General features: G+C 39.7%; 1 protein-coding gene across 2 annotated transcripts; it reads right to left on the bottom strand.

The window, feature by feature from the left end:
- Positions 1-3,004: 3,004 nt before the first annotated feature.
- fgd5b (FYVE, RhoGEF and PH domain containing 5b) lies at positions 3,005-24,973 on the bottom strand. 2 transcript variants are annotated; one of them, XM_026168021.1, is made up of 21 exons: positions 24,765-24,973; positions 21,221-23,783; positions 14,891-15,044; positions 14,319-14,377; positions 14,181-14,211; positions 13,477-13,628; positions 13,127-13,283; positions 11,368-11,458; positions 11,193-11,243; positions 10,566-10,624; positions 9,554-9,625; positions 9,256-9,324; positions 7,551-7,634; positions 7,320-7,399; positions 7,026-7,122; positions 6,764-6,901; positions 6,508-6,610; positions 5,002-5,138; positions 4,802-4,900; positions 4,481-4,635; positions 3,005-4,040 (listed from the first exon to the last, which is right to left on the bottom strand). In XM_026168021.1, exons 1-21 carry the CDS (start codon positions 24,772-24,774, stop codon positions 4,004-4,006), a joined length of 4,398 nt encoding a protein of 1,465 aa, XP_026023806.1. In that variant the 5' UTR covers positions 24,775-24,973; the 3' UTR covers positions 3,005-4,003. The 2 variants fall into 2 exon arrangements, with proteins under 2 accessions (XP_026023806.1, XP_026023805.1); XM_026168020.1 differs by having other exon boundaries at positions 4,775-4,900.

Consider the following 24,973-nt stretch of genomic DNA (forward strand, 5'->3'; position numbering starts at 1 on the left):
AGACTGTGTGATGAATTAGTTTCATGCATAATGCTAGAGAGACACAGCAGCATCTCCCGATTGCTCTGTGGAAAAGACATTTAGAGCATTTCTATTTACAAGTATTAGGATAAACAGATCGTTTCCCATGTTTAAGGGATAAGTGTGTAACATCAGCTTTCTTGCTTTTGTGGCGGAAACTCCACCACAACTTGACTTTGTGAATTAACACAGTTAATGTTATTAAATCTGTACAAAAACAAAGTGGAAAAGCAGTGCTTCATCGTTTTTATGGAGGCTATATAGAATAAACCAGCGGGTGCTTGAACTCTGTGTTGGTTGCAATTTCCTCCAGCTAATATATTGTGTGTTACAGAGATGTCTGATTCATACAACCCAAAATTCACCATCTGGGTTGGACCAGTGAAACTCTGCTTTCTGTCAGTGTAATGAATTTTACCTACACATCTGCTCCCTGAAATATCTTAATATCAGAAAAATAAGTGAAATTTGACCAGTATGTCTTAGTTTTTCTGCATAATGCAGATATGGTACTGTGGTAAATGAAAGAAATCTGCCAGCACTACTCTTTGGGCTTACATTTTAAAATTACTCATTGCTCAGCCATTTACATAGTAGATAGTGAAAAACAAGAATTTATCTGTCACTGGCAATTAATTGTTTGGAAAACTGTTGCATTATTTATAAAAAATTTTAAAAAAAATACTATTAAAAGCACAAATTCAGTTTAGTGGAGTGTTGGCCCAGTCCTATTTGGGCCACCGAAGCTTATGTTTGATTCCCATGGTCTTCTAAATAAACTCCAAGCAAACTACAACTTGATCAGAATCAGAATCAGATGTTTTTACACCTGAAGTGCAGTGCACAAAAAGAAAAAATAAAGCCTTCACGTCTGGATGAAGGGCATGAGGGTAAAACATTGTGATGTTTGTTGACAAGGTTACCTTTTCACTTCTGCATTTTCAACTAGAAACAAGATTCTTGTTAGTGAGCTCCATAGATTTGAAAGGTATTATTTGTTTGCTTTGAAAATCTATTTGTTCCCCAGTCGTCACACTCTTTAACCTATCAGGCTTTTCTTTATTTTTATTAATTAAAATGGTTCAAATAAAGTGATTCTACGGTCAGAATTAAAAAAAAACTAAAACAAGATCCACTTTAAATGGAAATTCCCGAGTGTGATGTCAGTCTTCTAAATTAACTCTCATTAACACAGCTCTAAAGCCTGGTCACCAAATAACAAGCATTTTTTAAAGTGTTTGGAGTTTGCAAAAGCCTCCTCTGAGATGTCATATCTCAAAGCCTTTTATTGTTGGATGCTGGTCCTGCTGACATATGTTTAATTATCTCTTTCTAAATGTTTATGACACACTGATCACCAGAGAACAGAAGGCACAATGCAGACTACCCGTTTAGGCAGCAGGAATAATGTATGTTCAGTCGGAGGTGCAGAGTGTGCTGAAGGCTGTGTGTTTCTCTCTGGTTTGTCCTTTTGAGGGAAAGCGGGCTATTTAAAGCTTTAGGGGAGGTGGAATAGGTGTAACATTGACTTGGCAGTGTAGGCTGCAAAGAGTTTGCAAAGTGGGACATAAGAGTGAGTCCCTCTATTCTTCCAGCCTCTCTGTATCTTTTCTCCACTTCCTCTCCCCATCTCTGAGTGAGAACGAGAAACACAAGGTGCAAACCCAGAAATGTCAAGCCAATGTCAAGGGGACGGAGTCTTTCTTTTTATTAAACATCCAGCTCTTGCGTAATAAACTCTTTTCCTTTCCCCTGAGGCAATGCTGCCCACACAGCACTATGAAAGATGAGAAGCTATCCTGTTGTAGCTCACGACATCAATGCAAATGCTGCATTCCCTTCTCAGACAAAGACTGGCGGTCCGAGCGTGTCAGTGTGAGTTTGTCGTTAAATAAAGTCGAGTGTGTGCTGTTGGTGCGTTGTGAGTAAAAAGCCACAGGTAAGGAAGCTCACCTCAGAATAGATTTCAAGCGGCTCCGTAGCATCAGTTGTTAATGGTAACAGACCACATATAACAGAGCTGCCTGCATCTGACCTTATTGAGTAGGCTGTGTGTACGATTGATTATTTGCTTCACTCTGCATTGCTCCCGCCTGCAGCAATGTGGAAGTAAGACCGGATTATGACACCATTCCTGCCTCACTGAAAAAGACACGTCAAGCACACAGAAGGCTTTCTTTTTGTGCTTCTTAACTAGCACATAAATAATCATTAAAAGTGCCACCGGATATACCTGTTCTTGTCATATATGCCCTCATATATGCCCTTGCAATGAGTTCCTGTTTTTAGAAGAAGGAAAAAAAGTTAAGGGGAAGTATTTTAAATACGGACACACTAAATTTGCATTTGGAAGCTGACAGAGAAGTTCTACATTTAGGTAAACTAGATTTGTACCCTGCTTTCCTTGTGGCATCTGGCAACTGCTATGCAACGTAGGCAGAGAAGTCCCAACTGAAGATATGTGATGAAAGCAAACAGAGTAGGGAGAAAGCAGAACTGGGGCTAGAGAGGAAGAACACAGTGATGAATGGTCTCTCCTTTATGTAGGACGAGGTGTCTGCAACTTTTCAGTAGCCCCAGAAAGCAAACTTTCTGCCTGATATTATTCTGGGTCAGGAAGCCTCAGGGGTAGATGAGAAGCAGAACAGGCCTGGCCTGTCTTTGGCCCAACAGCACACTGGTCTGTGTATCACTTAGTCCCACTGTGTCTTCCCGAGAAGCTCTGCACGTGAGCTGAAAAACTGACCAGCTTGGTCTCGGAACAAGCGTCACATGGACTATTTGTCAGCCCAGGCACCTTTAGGTTTATTTAGAAGCTGCTGCATGTTGAATTTTTCCTATTTTAATCTAAAGTATGTGTTGTAAACCACGAGCAAGGACACGGTAACAGAAAATCAATGACAGCCTGCCACCTGCTTTAAAATATAGTCCACCTGCCATCTAGAGGACACGAGCAGAATGAAGAGAAAGCACAGACACTGACTCTTTGTATGATCATATAGTATCTTTTACTTTGTTTTAAAATTATTGTCTTGTAAATAAACATAAGAAAACATCTAGTACAGTACAAAGTCCAAAACACTGATTATGTAGATCAGTGCAATCAGTGATTCATGTTTCAGTCCACGTCTGCAGATCCGCTCCAGCTCAGTGAGTCTTATACAAACATGGATTTATAATATACTTATTATAGGGATTTAAAATGTTAAAGACATAGTTTTCCACATTTTCCCAGTAGCTAGTATATTAAGTACAGTAGTTGAACCTTTTGGTCCCAGTAATGAATGACACTCATTTGTACAATCATTTCTTTTTCAAATCAGTGCAAAAGGCATAGAAACTACTTATTCACGTTCATCTCCACAATACAGTACATGGCAAAGCAATAGACACTATTATACATATAAAGTTACTCCCTATTTGATGCAGCCTGTGCTTCAGAGCATATTTATGGAGATCCAGTGCAAGAACAAATGTTGAAATTAAGGCATAAATAATGCATGTTTGACTAAAGATGAGGCCATTTCTGACTTACGCTGACAGGTGTTATTATCTTTTCAGCCTCTTCTGAAGTATTCAACATATTCAAAATATTGTTAGTAATAAAACTTGGAAATAATCGACAGCATTTCACCACAATTTGGAGGAGTGACGCTGATCAGCTGCTGGGGGAAATACAGGTCACATCATTGTAATGTTCCACACTGTCAGGTATCTGGGCCAGTGCATCTCGTGGTTCTCAGCATCACACCTGCTCTACCAGCAGGCAGGGAACACTTGGAGGTTGACAAAGTAGGTGATCATGTCCCTTCTCAAAGAACACAATGTCTTCTTTTCTTCAGTCCAGCTGGCAAGTTATAACTTGTAAACCTGCAGTAATAAAACAGTGTTTGTTCCTCTTCGCTGTGGTTTCACAGTCAGAAGTTTTTTGAGGGGCGCAAGTGTGTAGAAAGAGAAAGGCAGACTTTTCTTTCAGCTTATTCTATAAAACTGTGGCTTCCTCCATGGCGTTTGCCCATCTGCACAAGGAAAAGATTTTAGATCAGAAAAGAGTCATTTTAGTCTGCACCACCTAACAATAATCAGGGCTATCGGGTGGCTACGTTATTCACTGAGCTAATTTTATGTCTTATATCTCAGTTTTTAATATTAGTCTATCTTGGCCAAGGATGGTAGCTTTTCTGTTTTCTCCCCAAATTTGGTGCTATTCATGCTTAAACTGAGTTGAAGAATTGCTGTAGATGGTCTGTGGGTTAAGGTCAAGTTGTTCTCCCAGAAAGCAACAACCCGTCAATGCGAAGCCATCATTTAGTTATTTTTACTGGCAAAGACACTGTGAGTTCCCAAGATCAGCACCAGCATCCATACAGCAGTAATGCTTGTTGTGTTTCAAACTGAGTCAGGCTAAGAGCTAAGCCTCTTTCCATTTTATGGGCTATCAGGTAAATGTGCTTCTCACCTCTGGGCTGTGTTGTTATCTTCAGCTTTGAAAGTGTAGTACAAAGTGTTTTTGTGGTACAGCTGGAAGACATTAGCCTCTTCATCTCCCCTCTGCTTGTCAGGCAGCCTCACTGTGAAACCCAACAGAGGTAAACTCTCTGACGCTACCTTCTCCTGCAGATGGAAGATAAATCAGAGGAAACTAAACAGGTTATAACATACAACACTTTGTTATTAAACCTCGCCATTGCAGTCTGTATAGGTGTAAAATATGTGTGGTTTAGGTTAAAGGGGAGTGCATATTTCCCCTCACCTCTTGGGCTCTGTAGGTGTAAAGCACCTTGTCTTTTAGGAGGAACCACAGTCTCTTCCAGTTCCTTTTGCTCTTCTTGCTTCGCTGTAGACTGCCACTGATTGAGCCCTCCTCCGACACTGTCACCTGTGTAGCAATGGCAGTTTTACTTAATAAAATGGCATAGCTGTCACTTCATTACCAGCGATTCATTAACCTTCAGAATGCACAGACTCTGTTGAATTTACCTGTGTGAAGGATGCAGTGCCTTTCCGATGTCTCCAAATATTGGGAGGATGAATGTTCTGGAACACGGTGGAGAGCGGACGACTGGAGCGGTTTGACCGAGGGCTAGTCTGCCCTGACATCACAGCAGCATCTCCGCCTGTGGAGAGAGCCCACACTCTTTCAACCAGCGTGAAGGACAGCTGCTACAACCCAATCAAATGAGAACTCACAGCACAGGCATATTTGTTGTGACTATGAAGACGTGCACGAATAACGATGAAAACTGCACAGTAACAACTGTGTGAATTCAAGTAATATACTAATGCAATGATAACACAATCACATTTATTATTTTGTCTGACCACTTACCTGTAACAGGTAACTGTACCGTGGTGCAGCTGACAGTAAAAAAGCTGTTGTACATAATAGCAGCCCAGGAGTTTCATCTTTAATTTAGATTGTTTATTTTATTTTCCAATAGTACAACTTCCTGTCTTTTCCGAATACACATTTCAAAGGTCCTGAGCTTCATTTCTTTATATTTTGCTTCCAGACTTCCAGAGGAGCCAGACTTTCTTGATTTTTTGTTTTTTGTCGTGGTTTTGAGCTAGGGGTTAGCTCTCCAGGCTTTCTCACAGTTCTTTGGATGTTGGCAGCTTTTTACTCAGTCCCATCCACGTTCTTGACCATTTTTGAGAGAATTTGTTAATTTGTTTGTTTGTTTACTGACCTATGAATCATTTAAGCATACAAAGACACCTAACTGAAGGGATGAACCAGCAGTTTTAAACAATATTATAAGGTACATATTTCCCTGTATTTTCCTGTTTGTTTGCACACGTTTCACTAAATCAATGCATCTAGTTCAGATCTTCTGGCAAAATATAAAGAAAGGAGGGGCGACTCAAGACTCTTGCCCAGTATTGTACCTTTGGTAAAATAAACATTTTAATCTTCCAGCTCTGTTTGACTCCACTCACACTCAGTCCGAGCATAAACTTAACTAATCAAAAGGACCTGCATGTACAGGTGAAGACAAAGGAGATGGTTGTCAAACATATGGCTCAGTGCCCCAAAGCGGCCTGCCAAAGACTCCAATCCGCACCGTCACATGTTCGATTGATTTTCTACTTTTAACTGTATTTTCAGAAGTTTTACAGCCCCTATGGGGGCATTCGTACTACACCACAGTAATCAAGTAATAGGTGAACATTTAAATGAAAGAAATGTTTCACATTATTCACTTAACTACAACAGAAAGTATTAAAGTACATTTCAATGTAAGTATTTCTTTGTCATGTAGAGAAACTGGGACATGTTTTTGAAATAGCACTTCTTTTTCTTATATATAGATAACTGAGGGATTTAATGTGTGATTAAACTTTATACTTAAAAAAAAAGGGGGGGGGGCTTCACTGTTCTAATCCATTTGAGGTCAAAGTCGGCTGCATGTGACTAATGATGTAAACTGAGTTTGAAATTCTTAATATATGATATTCAAATGTATTTGAGCACATTTTTCTCACCTCTCTTCTTTAGCTCATTGTAACAGTGATCGCACACTTTGGCCATGCGATCCTTCATGTACTTCAGAGGGTATCTGTTCCTGGAGCAGCTCCGACAAACAATCTGTGACACAAATATACGAAGGAACCACAAAGCGCATTAAAACAAGCTCTAATGACGATTAACACTTGTGAAAGCTACAGTTTGCTGCATCCTGTCTAAACTGTAGATTTTAAACTATCTTAAAGCTCAGTGTTTTATTTGTATGTGGCTCACCCGTCCACAGCCGTGGCAGTGGTGTCTGCGAAGAGTGAGACTAAAATCTGAGGTGCAGTTCATGCACATCATCACTTGTGAGACGGGAACAAGTGTGGGAGCCTTCTCTCCTAGAGTCAGCCGGAGGCGATCTCTGGCCTGGCACACACACACACAGAAGCACACAGATATATCAGTCTCATTGTGGTTGGTGCGGTTAAGCATGACTGAAGAAATATCAGTAAAGTATTAACACAGTTGTTTGGAAGCAGGGTTTGCTCACCTCTCCAGAGCAACTGCTGAATGTCACAGAGCCTCTCATATGTTCAGTCACAGCGCGATTAAGAGTGTAAAACCAGTCCTCTCTTTCAAAAAAGGAACTGCAAAATATACAGACAAGCTCAAAACAAGCTTCAATTCAACTAGACACCTAATGTGATAGTATCCACATTCATCTCTTTAGTTTCAAAGGTTTTAGACTTCTTTGGTAGCAAAATCATTGTTTTTTTTTTTCACCACCATCAGTACCACAGATATTATCGATCATTTTTACAGGATGCTCTATATTGTGACCCACCTTGCAGACAAAGTGATGGAGATGTCTGCTGCCTCTATCTTCAGTGCATTTTGGACATTTTCAATAATGGGTTTACTGACCTGAGCAATCATTCAAGATCAGACATTCAGACATGAAGAAAAAACGTACAAGAAATTCAAACACATTCTTGAAATATCCATGTGCTTTTATAGATGTAACTTGCATGTAAGCCGGCGATTGAGCATTACTGACTCTAATCTTAAGACTGACCTTCAGCCCAGTGAGGGGCAAAGTGTTTTTCAGTCTATATTTGCCATCCTGCTGAGGGTAGGTGTAAAGAAGCACGTCATTCATCTGACAACAGGCAGACATGAGACACAGTTAGTGAGTGTAGATGAAAGGCTTTGTTAGAAGCATAAAAACAATAGTCAGCAGTTAAAACAGTCAGCTGAGCAGTTCATCGTTCATGTATATGCAGCTTTTCTCCAGTAGGCGTCACTCTAATGCAAAACTTGACCACCGTGTTCACATTTAAAAAAGAACAGGATTTTTTTTTCCCTTTTAATTATCAGCCGTTTTCTTGCACAAAGTAAAAACAGTCACAGTGTATTTGAATGCTTACAAACAATAATTTCTCATGCATGAAAACACAATCAGACCCTCTTCTAAAAGAAACCAATAATCGATTTTGACTTCATTAGGAACTTATCGGTTATTCTGAAACATGGTAAATAAAACTGTGAAGTCACCCTCTATGTAGGTTGCGTCTCATGTGTCATGTCCCCTGTATGTTTGCCCTCCAATGAGAACACCAACGTACATGCATAGTTTGACAGTAGAAGATCATTTTTAGATTCATCTCCTAACAGGGAAAGTTTCCCTGTGCTTCCAATGTGTTTTTTTATGAAACAATATCCAGCAGTTTGAAATACCAAATTTTTCAATTTTTCAATGAGGAAATCCAGGATTAAAGTTGTGAGACAACCAATAAAAATATGCAGATTATTATTTCATGTCTGCAGGGGATCTGTGAATTGATAACTCCTACTTATAAATGTTTATGATTATACATATGTGAGATATTTGAGACAACGGTTATCAAAGTCGGTGTCAAATTGCATCATTAAAGTTTTTATTATTTTTCCAGTACATCATTTTATTTACTGTCCCTCTGCATTTTAGTACCGTCTTTGAGGAAACTGCCAGCTCCTGCAGTCTTGTTTTATTATGCTCTCCCCAACATTAATCCCAATAAGCTTGGAAATAAAAGTTATGCTGTGATGATTATCAATATTCCTCCAGAAGAGACATTTACGAGGGTTTTTTTAGTGTCGAGCTCAGACCACAAATTTCAAAAACACCACAGGAGGGAAAAACAATCCACCTCGGTCATGCTCTATGGATAATATGCGAAGGCGTTTAATTTCCCAACCTCTCTTGATTGCAGTATTTCATATTTCATATCTTTGTATTGATTTTTCAAACTGAATTTTTAGAGTAAATAAACAGAGCAATTGTATTAAGGTGGTTACTAAGTTTATGCTTTCTGTTTCATCAATGACATCCTTCTCTACTTCTTTATCATCATATCGCATGAACTTAATAAGGATCAACTGAAGGAGCTAAACGCATGCTAGTCTAATATTTACCAAACACAATTAGCCTTGTAAAACTCTACATGGATCGCTCAGCTTTTAAGGAGCTCTTGTTGACCTTCCCTGTGCTGTCAGTAAAGAACTGGCTCAGGAAGCCAGCATTCAGAAACATCCTGTCAGGAAACCCTGCTCTTAATAGCTCAGTCTGGACATGGAAATAGACCAGACAGAAAATGCCTCACTCTACATTTTACACATTTAATAAAAATAAGAAGTTCTAATTAAGCAAATAGCACACATGTCTTAAAAAGTTGGTATAATAAGAGACTGGTACATGAGTCTTTAATACCAATGTCCTGCAAACAGGAAACAACATTTACCAAAAACAGATGGCGGGGCTGTCGACTCTTCCTGCTGACCTTCATCAGCGTGCCCTCCTTCACAAAAATCTGACGGTTAAAAAAAAACAAAACAAACATGATTTAATCAAACCAAGCATTTCACAACTCATCAAATCCTGACACAAAGAGGGCATCTGCGGTAATTAATGTTATTTAACCAGGCGGTGTGGGGATTCCCAGCTGAATGATTGTGTAAAGGGCAGCAAGGAGTGGTGCAACACAGACAGGGTGGGCTGGCAAGCTTTAAGCAGAAACAATACTGTTATCAGACACATACCCTGCCAGGCTGAAGCAAGTCCCGCTGGCCACGAACACTGTACTCTATGTTGACCAGACGCAACAAGTTCTCCTGAGAGACAGAAAGAAAGGAGAGGGGTGAGACGCCAAAATAAGAGACGGATGGATGAAAGGGCATTATCGTCATTTTCCTGACAACATCAAGATATTTTTATATTTTGTCTGACTCCAAAGTGGAGCTATCTCTTAAATCAGACAAACATACCATATATGTTTCGCTTTAGACCATACCCAATCAAAAATGTCATTATGCCAGACATGTGACTCCAACTACACAGTTGTAGCTGGATGCTGATTTGAGTCTCTACTTATGACTCTTATTACTATGAATGTTTGATTTAAGATTTCACTCTCAAAGCGCAGCTGCAGCTTTTAAAGGTGGGGAAGAGTGTGCCCAGTTTCCTGTCAGTACATCCAGCAGTTGTTGCACTTTCAGGTATTTTCAGACGGTTCACAAAGGGTAAAAGGATAAAGTAGATGTAGATTAGAAGAAATAAACAAATATATACTACACAACGTGTTTTATTTCTTTTGGGGGGGATTTCCTGAAATTTTAGCTTATTTGCTTCTGACTGAAAATATCAGATTTTTCCTTCCAAAAGCTGGAAAGGTTGGGAATCACCAAATATGTCTCAGTTTAGTGTGGCTGCAAAATGTCTTCATGACAATAAGAAAGGATTAAATGATATTTGTTCATATTCCAACATGAGAAAGAAGAGAACTGTTTAAACAGTGTGATTTTGATGATATCTTGGGTTGAATGCATTATTAAATGTGTGCATTTAATAATGCATTCACATTGAAAAGTGACACTATTAATAAGGGAGCAGTGAACTTTCCTTCTCAACTAGGTCTATAAACCAGTATCATTGATTGTACTCCTGTATGAATGTTGCATTTGTGTGTGTGTGCTCTTAATAAGATTTTTTAAAAAGTGTGATTCTGCATCACAGGTGGTGTTGTGTGTACAAGAGTTAACGTGTGACCCTTACCCCATGTTTTAGGCTGTCATTCACTTGATCTGCGATGTCAGACATGATTACTACGGCAGCTGAGTAAAACAAACACAGACAGAGGGATCAGGGTAGAGACGTCAGAGAGGATTGTTTGGTTTCTTTCTACAATATCATAAAGTTAAGGTGTCAGTACTATTGTGACTTCGCATAAATAAAGCTGAACTGGATTTATTTCGTTTCAGTCACGACCACAATCACATTAAAGGTTTGTATAACTCATGAGATCTTTTTTCCTTGCTTCTGTGTGCAAAGTGATTAAGTTAGGAGTCTGGAAGTGTCTGCATGTTTGGACTAGGTGGCTCCCTTATGGGAGATACAGCAAGAGATAGTGTTGCTTCAACGTGCCTTCTCATGAATTACACATTACTGTCTTCAGGCAGAAAATACTTCGAATGACTCCTCGGTGGGTTACCACCAAAAACAAAGAAATCTAAATTGGCTCTCTCTTGACCATTTCTACATGCCAAATGAGCACGAATAAATTCTTTCTAAACACACAGCCACAAACAGAAGCTGGCAAAGCTCTCCTGTGAGTAGAAGAGAGTGTGAACTTTGCAGCCTCTGTGCACACTGCTGCCTGCTCTTGTGATATGTTTACTGTACCCTGAGTGTCTTCATATTCCTTGGAATCTGGGGAGAGATTGTTCAAGTAATCTGCAAGAGAAAGAAAAGAAATGAATTCCTCCAGAGAGTAAAGAAGACAACAATGTTGAGTAAGATATTATCTAAATACTGTAGGACGGACGCTTTGTCCTGATTTAATTAAAATTTGGCTCACCCGTGAGGAGCATACGATACTGAGCCACACGCACGATGACCCGCAGAAGCTGATGTTTAAAGGAGGCATTTTCCCCAGCTGGATTTTTCTCCTGAGACACATACATATTTGTTATTTCCCTTAATCACAGCTGCCCCTAAGGGCCACGTTTACTGCAGAAGCTCACATGAACACAAGTCAAACAATGCCAGAGTGATTAAAAAGGCAAGGAATGAAACTGTCCACAAAAAAGAGGACAGCTGTATCGACACACAAGCTATACAACATCACAGGAGCTTTGAGGAGAAACAGTCATATTTTAAACGTGAACAAGGGCCAATAACCCAAACTTCCTGTCAGCACAGCAGTTTGTGAGTTTGGGTGTGTGCCTGAACTTGTATTTAGTTATTTCACACAGACACTGCTAGCGACAAAAATGCAAATCTTCGTTAGTCATTAGAAAGACTTGGTTCAATGCTACTGTTAAGAATGGGGCTCGGCAAGTACTGAAGGTATTTGCCTTGTAAATAAATGTAATGGACAGTGTAACATATTTCTGTTTATAGTATTTTTGTGATAATTTGAGTTTTTCACTTTTTTAATTCATAGTGAAAAAAAAAAACTATTCTGTCAGCAGCCTCTTGTTTTAAAGGGTAGACAAAGAAGCTCACTGCGTTGGCATTAATGCACAAAGTAGAATCTAAGGACGTTTAAACGCCGGTGCTCTTAAATTAGACGGAGAAAACTGCGCAGCTCTGCAAACTTTTACAGCCAACTCCTCTCCTTAGTGGTCTGTAAAATGGATGGAAAATATTGAAAATTCCTCTGTCCATAAATAAAACACATGTACACTGTGCCACTCGACGTTGATCTACAATTAACTGGCATTATTAAAAAGCATAATACTTTGAGTAACCAAACCCTGAGGAGAAAAACAGCAAGAACAAACTTGAGACTGACCTGCTCTGAACTCTAAATAACATGCGACTGAGAATAAAACAACAGCTGTTTAAGAAATGCTTATAATGCGTTTTTGTTGTACTTATCGTTTTTTAATACTCCAAACTTATCAACTTAAAGGCTTTCCTATCTGTTGCTCTCTGGTTAGACAAACACATTCCTGTGTCTGCTCGTTTAATTGAGGCTAATTATAACTGCAGCCTTGGAGCTAAAATTAGTCGCTAATTAATTTGTGCCTGTGTTGGGAAAGTTCAAAAAGCCATTGGTAAATGCAAGCAACATAAATTTTAAGAAAGGTTTGGTGATTAAATTGTCATTCTGAAAGATTTTTTAATGTCTTTATTTGTCTTTTGGGTGCCATAACTGCTCCTTTTTTGGCAGATGAATGTAGCTGCTGCTTGAAATAAAACGATGACTTCTAGCTACTTAGTGTCTGACTTTTCAAAGCCTTATGTCTCTATTTCTTCTCTCTCTGTCATACACACATGTACACACACATATATGTATATAGAAATCCATAACTACTTAGACAAGTATCCTACATTTAATCATCACTAACTCTGTTTTTGTTCTTTTGAACATACAATAACAGTATAGGTTTTCTACTTGACTTCTTGACTATCTAATAATGTCCTTATAGTAAGAAAATGTAATCATAGCTGTGCAGCTTTCACTGAGCACAGCAAAGACCATTTGATTCTCAAAAACATCTTTTCTTTTTTCTTTTTTTTTAAATTTATAGTTAATTTTAACAATATGCCATTTTGAATTTTGTGCTACCTTTCACAAGTCAGTTAAAAGACCCTGTCATAGGTCATACCTCAAAACGTTGAACAATCTCCGCAAAAGCGGGCGATGTTCGGCAGCTGTCCTCCAGTAAACTCATGCTCCGATCGTAGTGGCCGATGTAGGTGGTAAAGACCAAAAACTCTGCTTTCCTGCTCAGGAATATATCTGCAATCGTTTGGCTGTCCTCCCTGAATGAACAAACAGAGGCGAGATCATGACAGAGAAGTACCCACTGCCCTTAGATTGCTTTCTGAGCAACACAATAGAGGAAGAAAAAGGTTGGAAAGGATTTTTTTTTCAATAATAGCTTGATGTGTTTTAGGTGTGTGTGTGTTGAAGTATTTCCTATTTAACAGTAATGTATGCTGTCCCATCGCTCACCAGTGTTGGATTCGATTCTCTAGCTCAGTAAGGATCGTGCGGTGCAGGGTGTAAACATCAGGAAGCTCATTAAGAATCTCTCGAAGTCTCTCATCATCCAGCGCAGGTTCCCCTTGGTCTCCTACTGTCGACCGAACAGCCTCACGAAAGTCCTGGCACATGGATGAGTGTGGAGGAATTAACTTTATGTCACAGTTTAGGTTAGAATATTGCTTCCAGTTTCCCAAAACCACGCAGTTAGCCTCCAACAATCCGTCCCTTTCTCCACCATAGATTAACTCTCCCACAGCAGGAAGAGCTTAAGCTAATATATCAGGGAATCTCATCATCATCTCATCATCTCTTCAAGCACTGGAGTGGTTTAGGTCACTGGTTATGCCCTATACTGTAGCAGGAAGCAAAATGAAAAAAACAGGGTTTGCTCCTGTCTCATTATCACAGCAGAGGTGCTCCACACTGTTTCAGTGGAGCTACAAAGAGGACAGAAGAAAAGTGTACTTGTGCTAAATGAGTGTGGTGAAAATGAGCTTGTGAATGAGTAACTATGGTCCGAACACACAGCAAAGCAGACGCAGGAATAAAGGTAATAAATATAAACCTGAGCTGTAATGTTACCCGTACTGAATATCTGGATGCATACAGGAGATGTAGAGTGGGTTGGTTAATTGGAAAAGGATATATATATATATATAAACTTCACTTACTTCCTGGAGCACCTTGAGGGCTTTAACATGTCTGTGGGTAGATAAATAAAGCCACAATTCAGCAGGATAGTACTGGGAACGAGACTGCTTTTAGCAGATATAGTTAATAAGAAATAATATGTTAAATAGGAAACTTACGTTCTCTCTGAATCCACCAGCTCTTTGACGATGTAAAAGGCTCTGGATCGACCGTCAGGCTGTAAACAATCATATTATTTACTTGGAATAAGCCTCATGTTGGGAGAAACTAAAGCATTCTGGCGCAGGTTCAAATGTAGCTGGCTCACCACTCAACATCATCTCCAAGCAGCAATCAAATTCTAAATAATGAGGACAGCCCTGTAGTAGCCCATTAACCTCCATTAACCTGCATTAAAATGCTGGCACTGGAGGGCATTTTTGCAGTTGGCCAAGGTGAAAAAAAAACAGTTTACTCTGTGTTATGTTACTCCCTTCTTACAATACATCTTCATTTCTACCAGTCATTTGGAGGAAAGGTGACTTCTCTGTAAAAACAATTAAATAATTAAGTTTTATTTCTGAGGATGGAGGGTTTTCTAAATAAGAGTAGGTGAATAAAAGGCTTAGTGAATGGGGACTTCTAAGCTAAGTATGTTATGGACAAGATATTTAACATTTTGTTGTGGAAATCTGTTATTCTACCTATAAAACCTTTTTTCTCCCCTCAGTGTGCCTGTAAGGAACCCAACCTGTCTGTCATAGTTGTTTTCTGTCACTGCCTCGTCTTCCTCAGAGATGCGTCCTTGGTCTTCTTCACCCATTGTCTTTCTCACATCTTCACCCACCGGATTAACCTGTGGACCAGCTGCCAACGCACACACGTTGTATGCTTCTGTATAGGCACTGTGGGAAGCAACAAAAAAAAGGAGTGGCTGGTGTGAAACAAGGCAGCGTGCTGGATATACAGTCCAAAAAATGCTACAGAGTATATGCACACTCTTAACAATAATGACGAAAATTCATGTAGCATTTTATTGGTTTCTTTTGCACTGAATTTGGTAAAATGGAAAATTTCAAAAACATGTTTAATAATATCGCCCTTGTTGGCTTATTTTTATGAGGCTGTACCTCATTTGGTTTCTGGCTCATAACACTGATGTAACAGCCTCATAACTACTCTGCCTAATTTACAGTTTTGATTTGTTGAGAGCAAAAATATTTTCAAATCACACTTTTGCCTGGTAAAAAGGATACAGAGACTTATTTCATCTCAAATTCTTCCCCAGGCCTCATAGTGTTACGGACTAAATTAAGTAAATGTGGGGTATTATTTAAGATGGACAATAGTCCAGAACGTAAGGGTTTTATGAAGATATGGAGAGCAGAACTTTAGCACCTTAACATAAATACTGAATACAAGGACACAGAGCTAACGCCGAAACAAAATAATATTTGCCAAGGAGCATCTTAAAGCTCACTAAATACGACATTTTAACCTATTTAATCCACAGAAAAGTGATTACTGTGGCCAAAACATTCCAGCTGTCTCTGCTTTTTGACTTACAAAAAGTCTGGCTAAACTTACCTACCTTCAGGATCTGTAATTGTTTTCATCATTAATCGACAAAAATCAAAATATGTGGGGAAAGTGCTTGTTCCTTCTTATTCCTTAATAATAATATATCCACAGACACTTTGTTATAGACACTGGTTCAAATGCTCAATAATGTAAATATCCAATCAGCCAATCACATGGAAGCAACAGAGTGCATGTAGACATAATCAAGATGACCTGCTAAGGTTCAAACTGAGCATCAGAATGAGAAAGAAAAATGATTTAAGTGACTTTGCATGTTGTTGGGGTTTTTTTTCGGTTTCTGTTAGTCAGGCTAGTCTGAGTATTTGCCTGATCTTAACCAGGACTATAATGATGTTAAATAGCGTGTTTCTAAGCGATTTGAAGAAAAAGAGCGAACATGTTTAGATGGAGTCCAGACGGTTCTCATATTTCCTCTTTTTTCCGAGGTCGTCATTTAGGAACGTGGTGGGTAGCCGAAAACGTAATATGTTGACGATTTGTCACCTAGTGTAAAAGGTTACGCTTTGGGAGTGAGAACGTGTTGGTATTTTAGACACTGCTGATCTACTGGGGTTTTCCCGCCCAGCTGACTTCTGCATTTACGAAGAAAGGTCCAGAAAAAGAGAAAAATATCCACTGAATTGCAAAAGTGCATTTTGATGCTAAAGGTCAGAGGAGGTCAGACTGCTTAAAACTGATAGGACGTCTACAGTAACTCAAAAAACACTAGTTATGAAGTTATGCTGAAAAGCATCCCTGAATGGATGAAATCATTAAACCTTGAAGATGATGGGTTACAGCACCAGAAGACCACACAAGGTGACACTCCTGTCAGCTAAAAACAGGAAACTGAGGCTATAATTCACACAGGCTCACCAAAATTGGACCACAAAAGATGATTTTGGTTTTGATTTCTGCTGTAAGCTGCTGCTGAAAGAATGGATCTATCCTATCTCACATTACCAGTTCAGGCTGATGGTGGTGGCGTAATGATGTGGGGGTTAGTTAGCACCTTTGTGTTTTGGTAGACCTAAAGACACCCTTCATGGATGTGCATCTGTCAAATCTGCAGCAACTCTGTGACGCCGTCAATGTCAATATGAACCAAAATCTCCAGCACCTTGTTGATTCTGTGCCGCAAAGAATTAAGGCAGTTCTGAAGCTAAATGGGAAATCAACCTTGTATTAGCATAATGTACCTAATAAAGTGTCTGGTGAGTGTATATTGCATCCCCTTGTTGAAAACCACTACTCTAGCCTTAAAATGTGTCATTTCATTTTTTCCCCCACACTTTGACCAAGTGATTCTATAATATGAGCTTCATTCATGTGAGAATAAATCAGATGAATTTTATTTAACCATTCAAATCATCTTTATGCTTCACATTGAAATATCACTATAATAAACATAGTCAGTGTTAGAATTAAATGTGAATAGATAAAACATTGCAGGTCTGCAAAAGCCAATAAACTGATTCTGAAAGGCCCGCGGTGACAACTGTACCCGATCAGGGACACATGTTGGTATTTTATGCTATGAGATTTCCTTCTGCGGGGAGCCCAAATGAATATGCTAATGTCTGCCGCTCAGCGGGGAATGTAAGCTACGCAAATAACAACACATCCTTAAAGTTACAGTGGTGATGCAGTAGTCCTCTACGTGACCAGATAATTGCTTTGCCAATCTTCCTGCCATGTTTTACTCCAAGCACCGGTGGATTAAATCCCACTGAGATGCAAATTAGCTACATATGAACAACATATGTGAGCAGTTCAGATCTCTGCATCACACACATTAGAGCTGCATGGCCCATTACTGTTTACTAGATCAAACTTTGAATGAGATACCACAAAACTGCACGGACAGTCTCTATATTAGGCTTTTATATCACTGCCAAAGAAACTGCCTCCATCTCTTCACACGCTCCTGCCACAATGTATGACGTCTCAAGGCGAAATGTGCAGCGATAAATTACAGGAGATAAAAAATATTGTTTCTATCTTTTTCCTCAAGCAAGGTTCCCAATGAAAGCTGACTGGAGAAAAGACACCAATTATCTCCAAACTATCTGTTAATATGGCTCCTTCAGGCTATTGCAAAATTAACATCCTCAGCCTCTAACTCGACTGTCCATTTGGAGAACTGTGATTATGCTGGCTTTATTCTGTAGAAGCTGAAACACCGTGCAGAAATCATATTCATACCACTGTTTGTTTAGGATTAACATTAAAAGGTCAATTAAGCAATAAATTAGTCGTGCATAAAAATAATAATAAAAAAAAATCAGCAAATAATTAAAAAAAACAACTTATTCATTAATTATTTTAAAAAGTTTTATTTCAATCTATATAATGAAAAAATCTTGTTACTGTAGCTTCTTAAATTTGACAACTTTGCTGATTTATTGAGGTTGTAGCTATTCACTGTTTACGTAGTATTTACGATGGAGTTTTGTTAAATACTTTTTTTTTCCTGTTTTGCTTTGACAAATAAGGCTCAACTGGATTAAGTAGATTATTAGTAGTGTTATTTTTAAAATCGTTGTTGTTTTGAAAGGGAACTTACATCTCTGACACTACTAGACAGCAGGAACTGGAAGGGTTTATGGGTTTGTTATAAACCCCCTTTGTAAGAATTGAAAGGGTGATGATTCTTTAAAAATAATTATTATACATTCAGTGTTAAACTTTAGGCATTATATACATAGCTGACCATTTTTTCCCAAAATAATTTTTCTCTTGAAACAATTTTAATGTTACACGAGTCTCACGTTAATTTGCCTTTTCCAGTTAATTTGCTTTTTATGCACCTTGACCCTGCAATTCTATCATTGTTATTAATTATTGATTTACATCTTAGCACTAGCATCATCATTATTATTATTAACATTATTAGTGTTCATTTTGTAACCCTTTCTCTTTCTGTCTCCAAAAAATCAAGATGGTGACGATTATATTGTCAAACCAGGGGGGCAACCTCTGTGAATGAAATATGATGTCAGCACAGAAGTGGCAAAAACTGCAGTTCCTCAAGACAATGCTTAAAGCTTTCAGCAAAAGACAGTCAGCCCCTACAGGCTCACACTTTAAAATGTCCAATGTTGCAGAACAGAAAAACACATTTACAGCCTGGTACTAAAAACAGTTTCAGCATCTATGGATAGGCAGCTGGAGCCAGTTGGGTAGGCCTCATCCTAGTTCAAGTCATTAAACTGGACCTCCCAACTGTGTGTGCATTTGTGAGTGTCATGTTTGTGCTGTTTGAGCACTTTTAATCTGTTATCTGACTGATATTTAGCTTTATTGTTAGATAGACCATTGCAGAAGTCTGTGCTTAATTAGCTGGTATTACCTGGTACAGCTTATGAAAGTAGCTTGCTCACCATGCTGGCTATAGTGGTAGCTTATACCATCATTTATCCATATAAGGGAATGTCTGGCTCCAAATAACACAGCAGACAAAAATGCTAATGTTGAAGCTTCAAAATGCAGAATTTCTAAGTTACAGTTATAGAGTCAGGGTGGCTATGTCTTTTATACTGTCTGTACCAAACACGAGGCTTCACAACAGGACGTCATGGAGGTATCTTTTAAATAAAGTCTGTTTTTTTAATTTATTTGTTGGGTTTCAGCCTTTACTTTGATAGAACAGTGGCGAGAAGACACTGGGAGAAAGACCAGGGCAGAAGACATGCAGTAAATGGCTGTGGGGCATAATCCAACCTGGGCCTCTATACTAGGCTTATGGCATTTGGGCCATTTGTTCAAATCAGTGAGCTAAAGCAGTGTTTGTAACCATGACAAGAGAAAGCAGCAAATGCTCTGGTTTTTCTGTTTGTGTGCATAAGTTACCTGCCTGGTCTTTGCTTGAAATTTATCCCTTAGGTCATTTTCACATTTCTTACTTTTTTTTATTTGTCATTATTTTAAAAATAGTTTGCATTTTTTGGCCAAAATAAAGATTCTTGATGAAGCCACCTTGGGCTCTTCAATATTGTCTTTGGCATTTTCACAGTTCTCAAATGTGTAGTAGATAAACAGGTTAATTTACTCTATTAACTCACGCTGCAATACTATGGGGAGCCAGTGTGTGCACATGCAAGTGAGCACAGTGTCCATATGAAAAAGCTGGAATTTAAACAAGTCCCTAAATAATAGTATCCATGTGTAGTTTAAGGCACCAGAAAAAAAGTTTGCCCAAACCAGAGTAATAATGATATGCTCAGCCATACAACATGTTCACATGTTCATCATCAACTCAAGGTGTGTGCAGGTTGATTTATTGATTTAAAACATAAAATATTTACGTTTATAGACTGTAAAAACTTCTTGTGAGGAAAATATATGAAAGGATGAAGACAGCAAGCTGTTCATTGATGACTAAGAGTCAGAAGTACACCTGTATGTTTTCCAATGGTTGATTTTAGGAGTTAATTTTCACAGAAATGATATAGAGTATAAAATACAACGGTCTGTGTCAAACCACACTGTGTCAGCCTCTTCAGCAGTGTATTATAAGCCCTGCTGTACAGCTTTGTTTGCACATATAGTATAACCTAAATGGTGAACATGAGGAGAGGGAAGCTCTTTGGTGAACAACTGCTGACTACAGAACATACTGAGATTGTATCACCGCCTGTTGTTTCTGAATGGCTAGAGACGAGCAATGACTCCAAAAGACTCTGACTATTAATCATCGTGGACAGCCTGTATGATATGGGCACAGCTAACAGGAATGTGGGGGTGGGGGGTAAGGGGGAGGTGGGTTAAAGTCAGAGCCGCCTGGCTGATCATACAACAAACAGCATCCCACTAGAGACACAAGAGGCTCTGCCTACAACATCAGCCCAAAAGCACCCCATTTTCTGTACCTAAAGGGATGATTTATGAATGAAAACAGCCCGTTTTCAATTACATCTTAAGCCACTACCCCTACACCAGCATTTCCTCTTCTCCCACTCAACAAGCCATGACAAGACAAGTTTAGTCTTACTGCAAGGTAAGAGGTAAGCTTCCTCTTTACATACCTGCAGGGATCATAGCATCAGGGGGGTCTCTATATAACAAATAATGATAATTCCAAGGACATTATTAAAGTGACCATGAAGTAATAAAAAATGGTAGTGGCAGGAATCACTAATATGATGCACAATTGCCATGCGTGTTAGCTGTTTGGCTTCTTGGTCTTTTAGTAAGACACTCCACTGCTTTGGTGCTGATGGATTTATTGCAAAAACTCTGGGATGGACAGACATAAAAATTGTTGCAGAGATTCATAATCTTCAGACGGTGAATCCAGTGTGGAGCCCTAACTTAGATAACATGACTTTCTTCTGATAGCATCAACACGTCAAATTTGAATTGCATAAAACCTTGCGTGTGATGTTTAGTGGTAATAAGCAATTACCAAGATAACATTTTAAACCAACATTGTTATTGTTTTTAGCAATGTCATCATTTAACTCAAGGCAGTGCTACAAGCTTTGGTTCATTTACATACCTTTCTGTTTCCTGTTCAAGTGACTGAGTTTTTTTCTCAAACCCAGGGAGGCTGCTCATGTCCACATAACCATCTGTCTCATTGGCAGCAGACAGCACTCGACTGGGACGGACAAAGAAGTCTGTGAGAGGTATCTGCCGAACAGGCCTCCGCTGCGGCACCTGAAGGTTCTCGTAGTCTGAACTGATGACCGGAACATTCTCGTAGTCAGAGGTATCTGTGTTGGGGACGGAGATGGACCGAGGCTTGGTCAGGGGGAGAGGAGTGAAAGGCACACGAGAGCGATCCTCGAAGGACTCCACCCGGACAACGCTGCGATTGAGGAAGGCCACAGTGTTCCCTTTCCTTCTGCTTTCCTTGTAGAACAGGAAGGGAGAGGCCGGCTCAGGTGAAACTTGTAGTTTGCTGACTGAGCGTGAGTTCAGCTGCGGAGAGCTGTTTATGCTGCTTCTATCTAAATCCAGCAGTCTGCTGGGCGTACGGTGGCTGGACTCTGCTGAGGGCTTAAAGAACGATGGTTTGACATCGACCGCAGGCTTGTTTTCTGTCTTCCGCCTAAATTTAAGCATGAGAAAGCGCTTAAGGGAGGACTTCTTTTTCCTGTTTTTCTCTGATGAGTCCCCCTCAATGAGAAGGGAAGGAGAACTCTTTGTAATAGGCCTCTTAGTGATGTAGGCCAGCTCAAACGGAGGAGGGATATCCACTGCAGATGTAGGTGTGGATAGGGCACTGGATGAGAGAGGGGAGCGCCTGGAGAAGCTTTCAGATGAACAAAGGGCACCTCTCTGTCTAGGAGATCCTTCCCTGTAGACACACAGAGATGAGTCTTGGCCCTCCATGGACAGGGAACGGGGGTACAGGGACAAATAATGGGGTTTTGAGTAACTTTTGTGCCGTGTTGAGTTTAACATGGGGCTGCTGCTCATTGCAGGTTGTCCAAATCCACTCGTGTAGGGCTTCTGAAGAAACTGCACTCCTGTATCCTCCACTTTATTAGTAATGCGGTGTGACAAAGAGTGGGATCGAATCCCGGTCACTTTCCTATCAAAAGGAAAACCATTTTCCGCATACAAACTTTTCCCTGGCTCCTCGTATAGATGCTCATCGCTGATGTCCTGCTCTGTGTCAGTGGTGTCATCCAGAAAGGGCACAATGTGGCCCTCCGAGTCATCGTCGTCTCTGAAGACGTCAGAGTCGTTTGGGGACAGGAGCTGGCTTCCTGAGCATGAAGAGGTCAGTGAGGTATCGGCATCTGTTGGTACTGAGATGGATATCTGCCTGAACCTCGGCTGGAAGTACAAATGATTTAATATGTCTCCCACTGCATGAGAATTATGCTCTTCAGTTTTGACAGGCATCCTTTTCGGACATATCCTTACCTTGTTTTCATGAGTGTTGTTAATGTAATCCTGAGAACCCAAACACTCCGTTTGTATATTTTTGGCTGTTTCCTCATATTTCCTGGCTGATACTCCATGGCTGTTTAAAGAAGAAACGGTACTTTGTGTGAGTGCACTCTCTAGTGGTCCACAAGTTTTGTCTTTCCTTGACATCAAGTCTCGGTTTATAATGTCCTCCGAAGAGATGTAAAACGGCTCATAACCTGGATCGCCTTCTAAGCCAGTGTGTCTCTTAGCTGCACCAGAGATCTGTTTCTGGTCGTCAGGAGTGAAGTCATAAAAACGGGTGCGCTCTTGGCTTTCACCTTTTTCTTTAATCTTAGGGCTACACCTCAGCTTTAGGATGTTACAAGTGAAACCACAGTCAGAGACTGGTTCTACTTTCTCTTCATCTTCTGCTAGAAAAACACGCTTGTCATCAGCCTCAGTTGTGGTTTCTTCACCCAGGACATCAGGTTCATCTGTACAAGACTCAGTTAGATCGTCTGTTGTATTTGCATCCTCTTCAATTTGGCGCTGGTTCTTGTTCAGGTCTCGACTTTCACCAGAATAACAGCCTGCCTCCTCATCGATGCTGTTAACAGAAAAGTCTCCCACAGAGATGCCATCTGTGTCGGCCAGCGCCTCACCTGCATCGCAACCTTCAGCATCCATGTCCTCCGTCACGTCTGTGTCAATCATCTCCACTGCCTCCTCCGAGTCAGCCGTGGGTCTAGCATCACTGATCCAAAGTGTTTCCAGGGAATCAGCTTCCTCTGTCACAGCACTGTCAGTTAATCTCCAGTCCTCATCAATCTTCAGAATCATATCTTCATCTTCGTTTTCCTCCTCTGTCACATCTCTGTCCTCCAGCCCATGTGACCCCGATGGTGAGTCTGTTTGTGGTGATTTGAGGATGTAAGAGTTAAATTGTTGCTCCGTTGGCAATGTGTCTATAATTGCTTTGTTTAGACCATTCTCTGTCTTGTGCTCCTCATCAGCCTCACCATCTGAGGTTACCAGGCTGCCATTACTGCATCCTCCCTGGCTGCCATTTACCTCTGATGCGACTTTAGGTTTTGGGGCTATAGAAGGTTTAGGACCCCTGGCTGCAGACAGAAGGGGGGACAGCTTGGCGTGACAAACAAATCTTGGCTTGGGAGCAACAGAGGGCTTGGTGCAGTCTGAAAGAACAACAGGAAAAGGAAACTGTAAGATTATGTGCTTTAAAATAGATTGCAGGTCATTTGCATTGTTTCACTGTGACCTAAAACTGATTAAAGATTCACAAATGATAAAACTTTGAACTGTGTGTAAGAGTCATATTTAGCTGTGCACATTTTCTTCACAAAATCTGTAGAATATTTCTTTGTAAAAATATATATATTTCCATACATGAAACTGACAGTACAAACCAAGATAGCTCCTCCAATTGGTACAGCTTGGTGGTGTAAGATTATAATAAAAAGATGCTAAATTAGTAATGTATACTTTGATATTCTTCAAGAAAGAATTGAAGGGAATTCCCTGATTCACTTCCTGTGATTCAAGCGAGAGACACTCCTGTCAGGCTGCCTGTACTGCTTTAAGAACAATAGGTCACTTTACATGTCGCAAAGGACAGTGCTAATAAATCAGCACATGTACTTCACGTGTATTCAATACATGAATTACATCAATACATTATGCAATGCACAATATCTATATAAAGGAAGTGTTAAAATAGGCAATTATGACAGTTGCCTATAAATAGAAAACATGCAGTTAAAGATTGATTTGAAGTTTTCAAACCCCAAGCTAGCTTCATTTTTTGCTAAAGCGCTCTCTTTTCTTCTATATAACCAACACCATACTTCCTTGTAAAATCAAGAAACACTGGGTAAAGGCACACTTTGATTTGCTCCATATCCTGTTGCTACAGCTGGAGTCATTCATTTACGAAGAAAGGAGCCAAAGTGAGATATATATATATATATATATATATATATATATATATATATATATATATATATATATATATATATATATATATATATATATATATATATATATATATATATATATATATATATATATATATATATCTTTAAAAAGATGATATGTCTTCTAATTTTCTAAAAATGTCGAAAGTGAAGCAGTTCGTGGCTCGAGGCAAATCGTCTCACCTGTGTTCATTTTTGGAAAGCGAGTGTCTCCAACATCTCGTCCGCAAAATCAGTCAGGACACAAAAAGTAATAAAAATGGAGCAAACAGCAAACTCTGTTGAATAGTCTAAGCAGAGAGTGAGTGAGTGTGCCTCAACGCAGCCCTGCCTTCTGGGAGGGAAACGCTGCCCAGCTGATCGCTCGCTGGTGCGTCTTGGTGCGCGCCGGA

This window comes from Astatotilapia calliptera, chromosome 5, assembly GCF_900246225.1.
Source record: "Astatotilapia calliptera chromosome 5, fAstCal1.2, whole genome shotgun sequence".
Lineage (NCBI taxonomy): Eukaryota > Metazoa > Chordata > Actinopteri > Cichliformes > Cichlidae > Astatotilapia > Astatotilapia calliptera.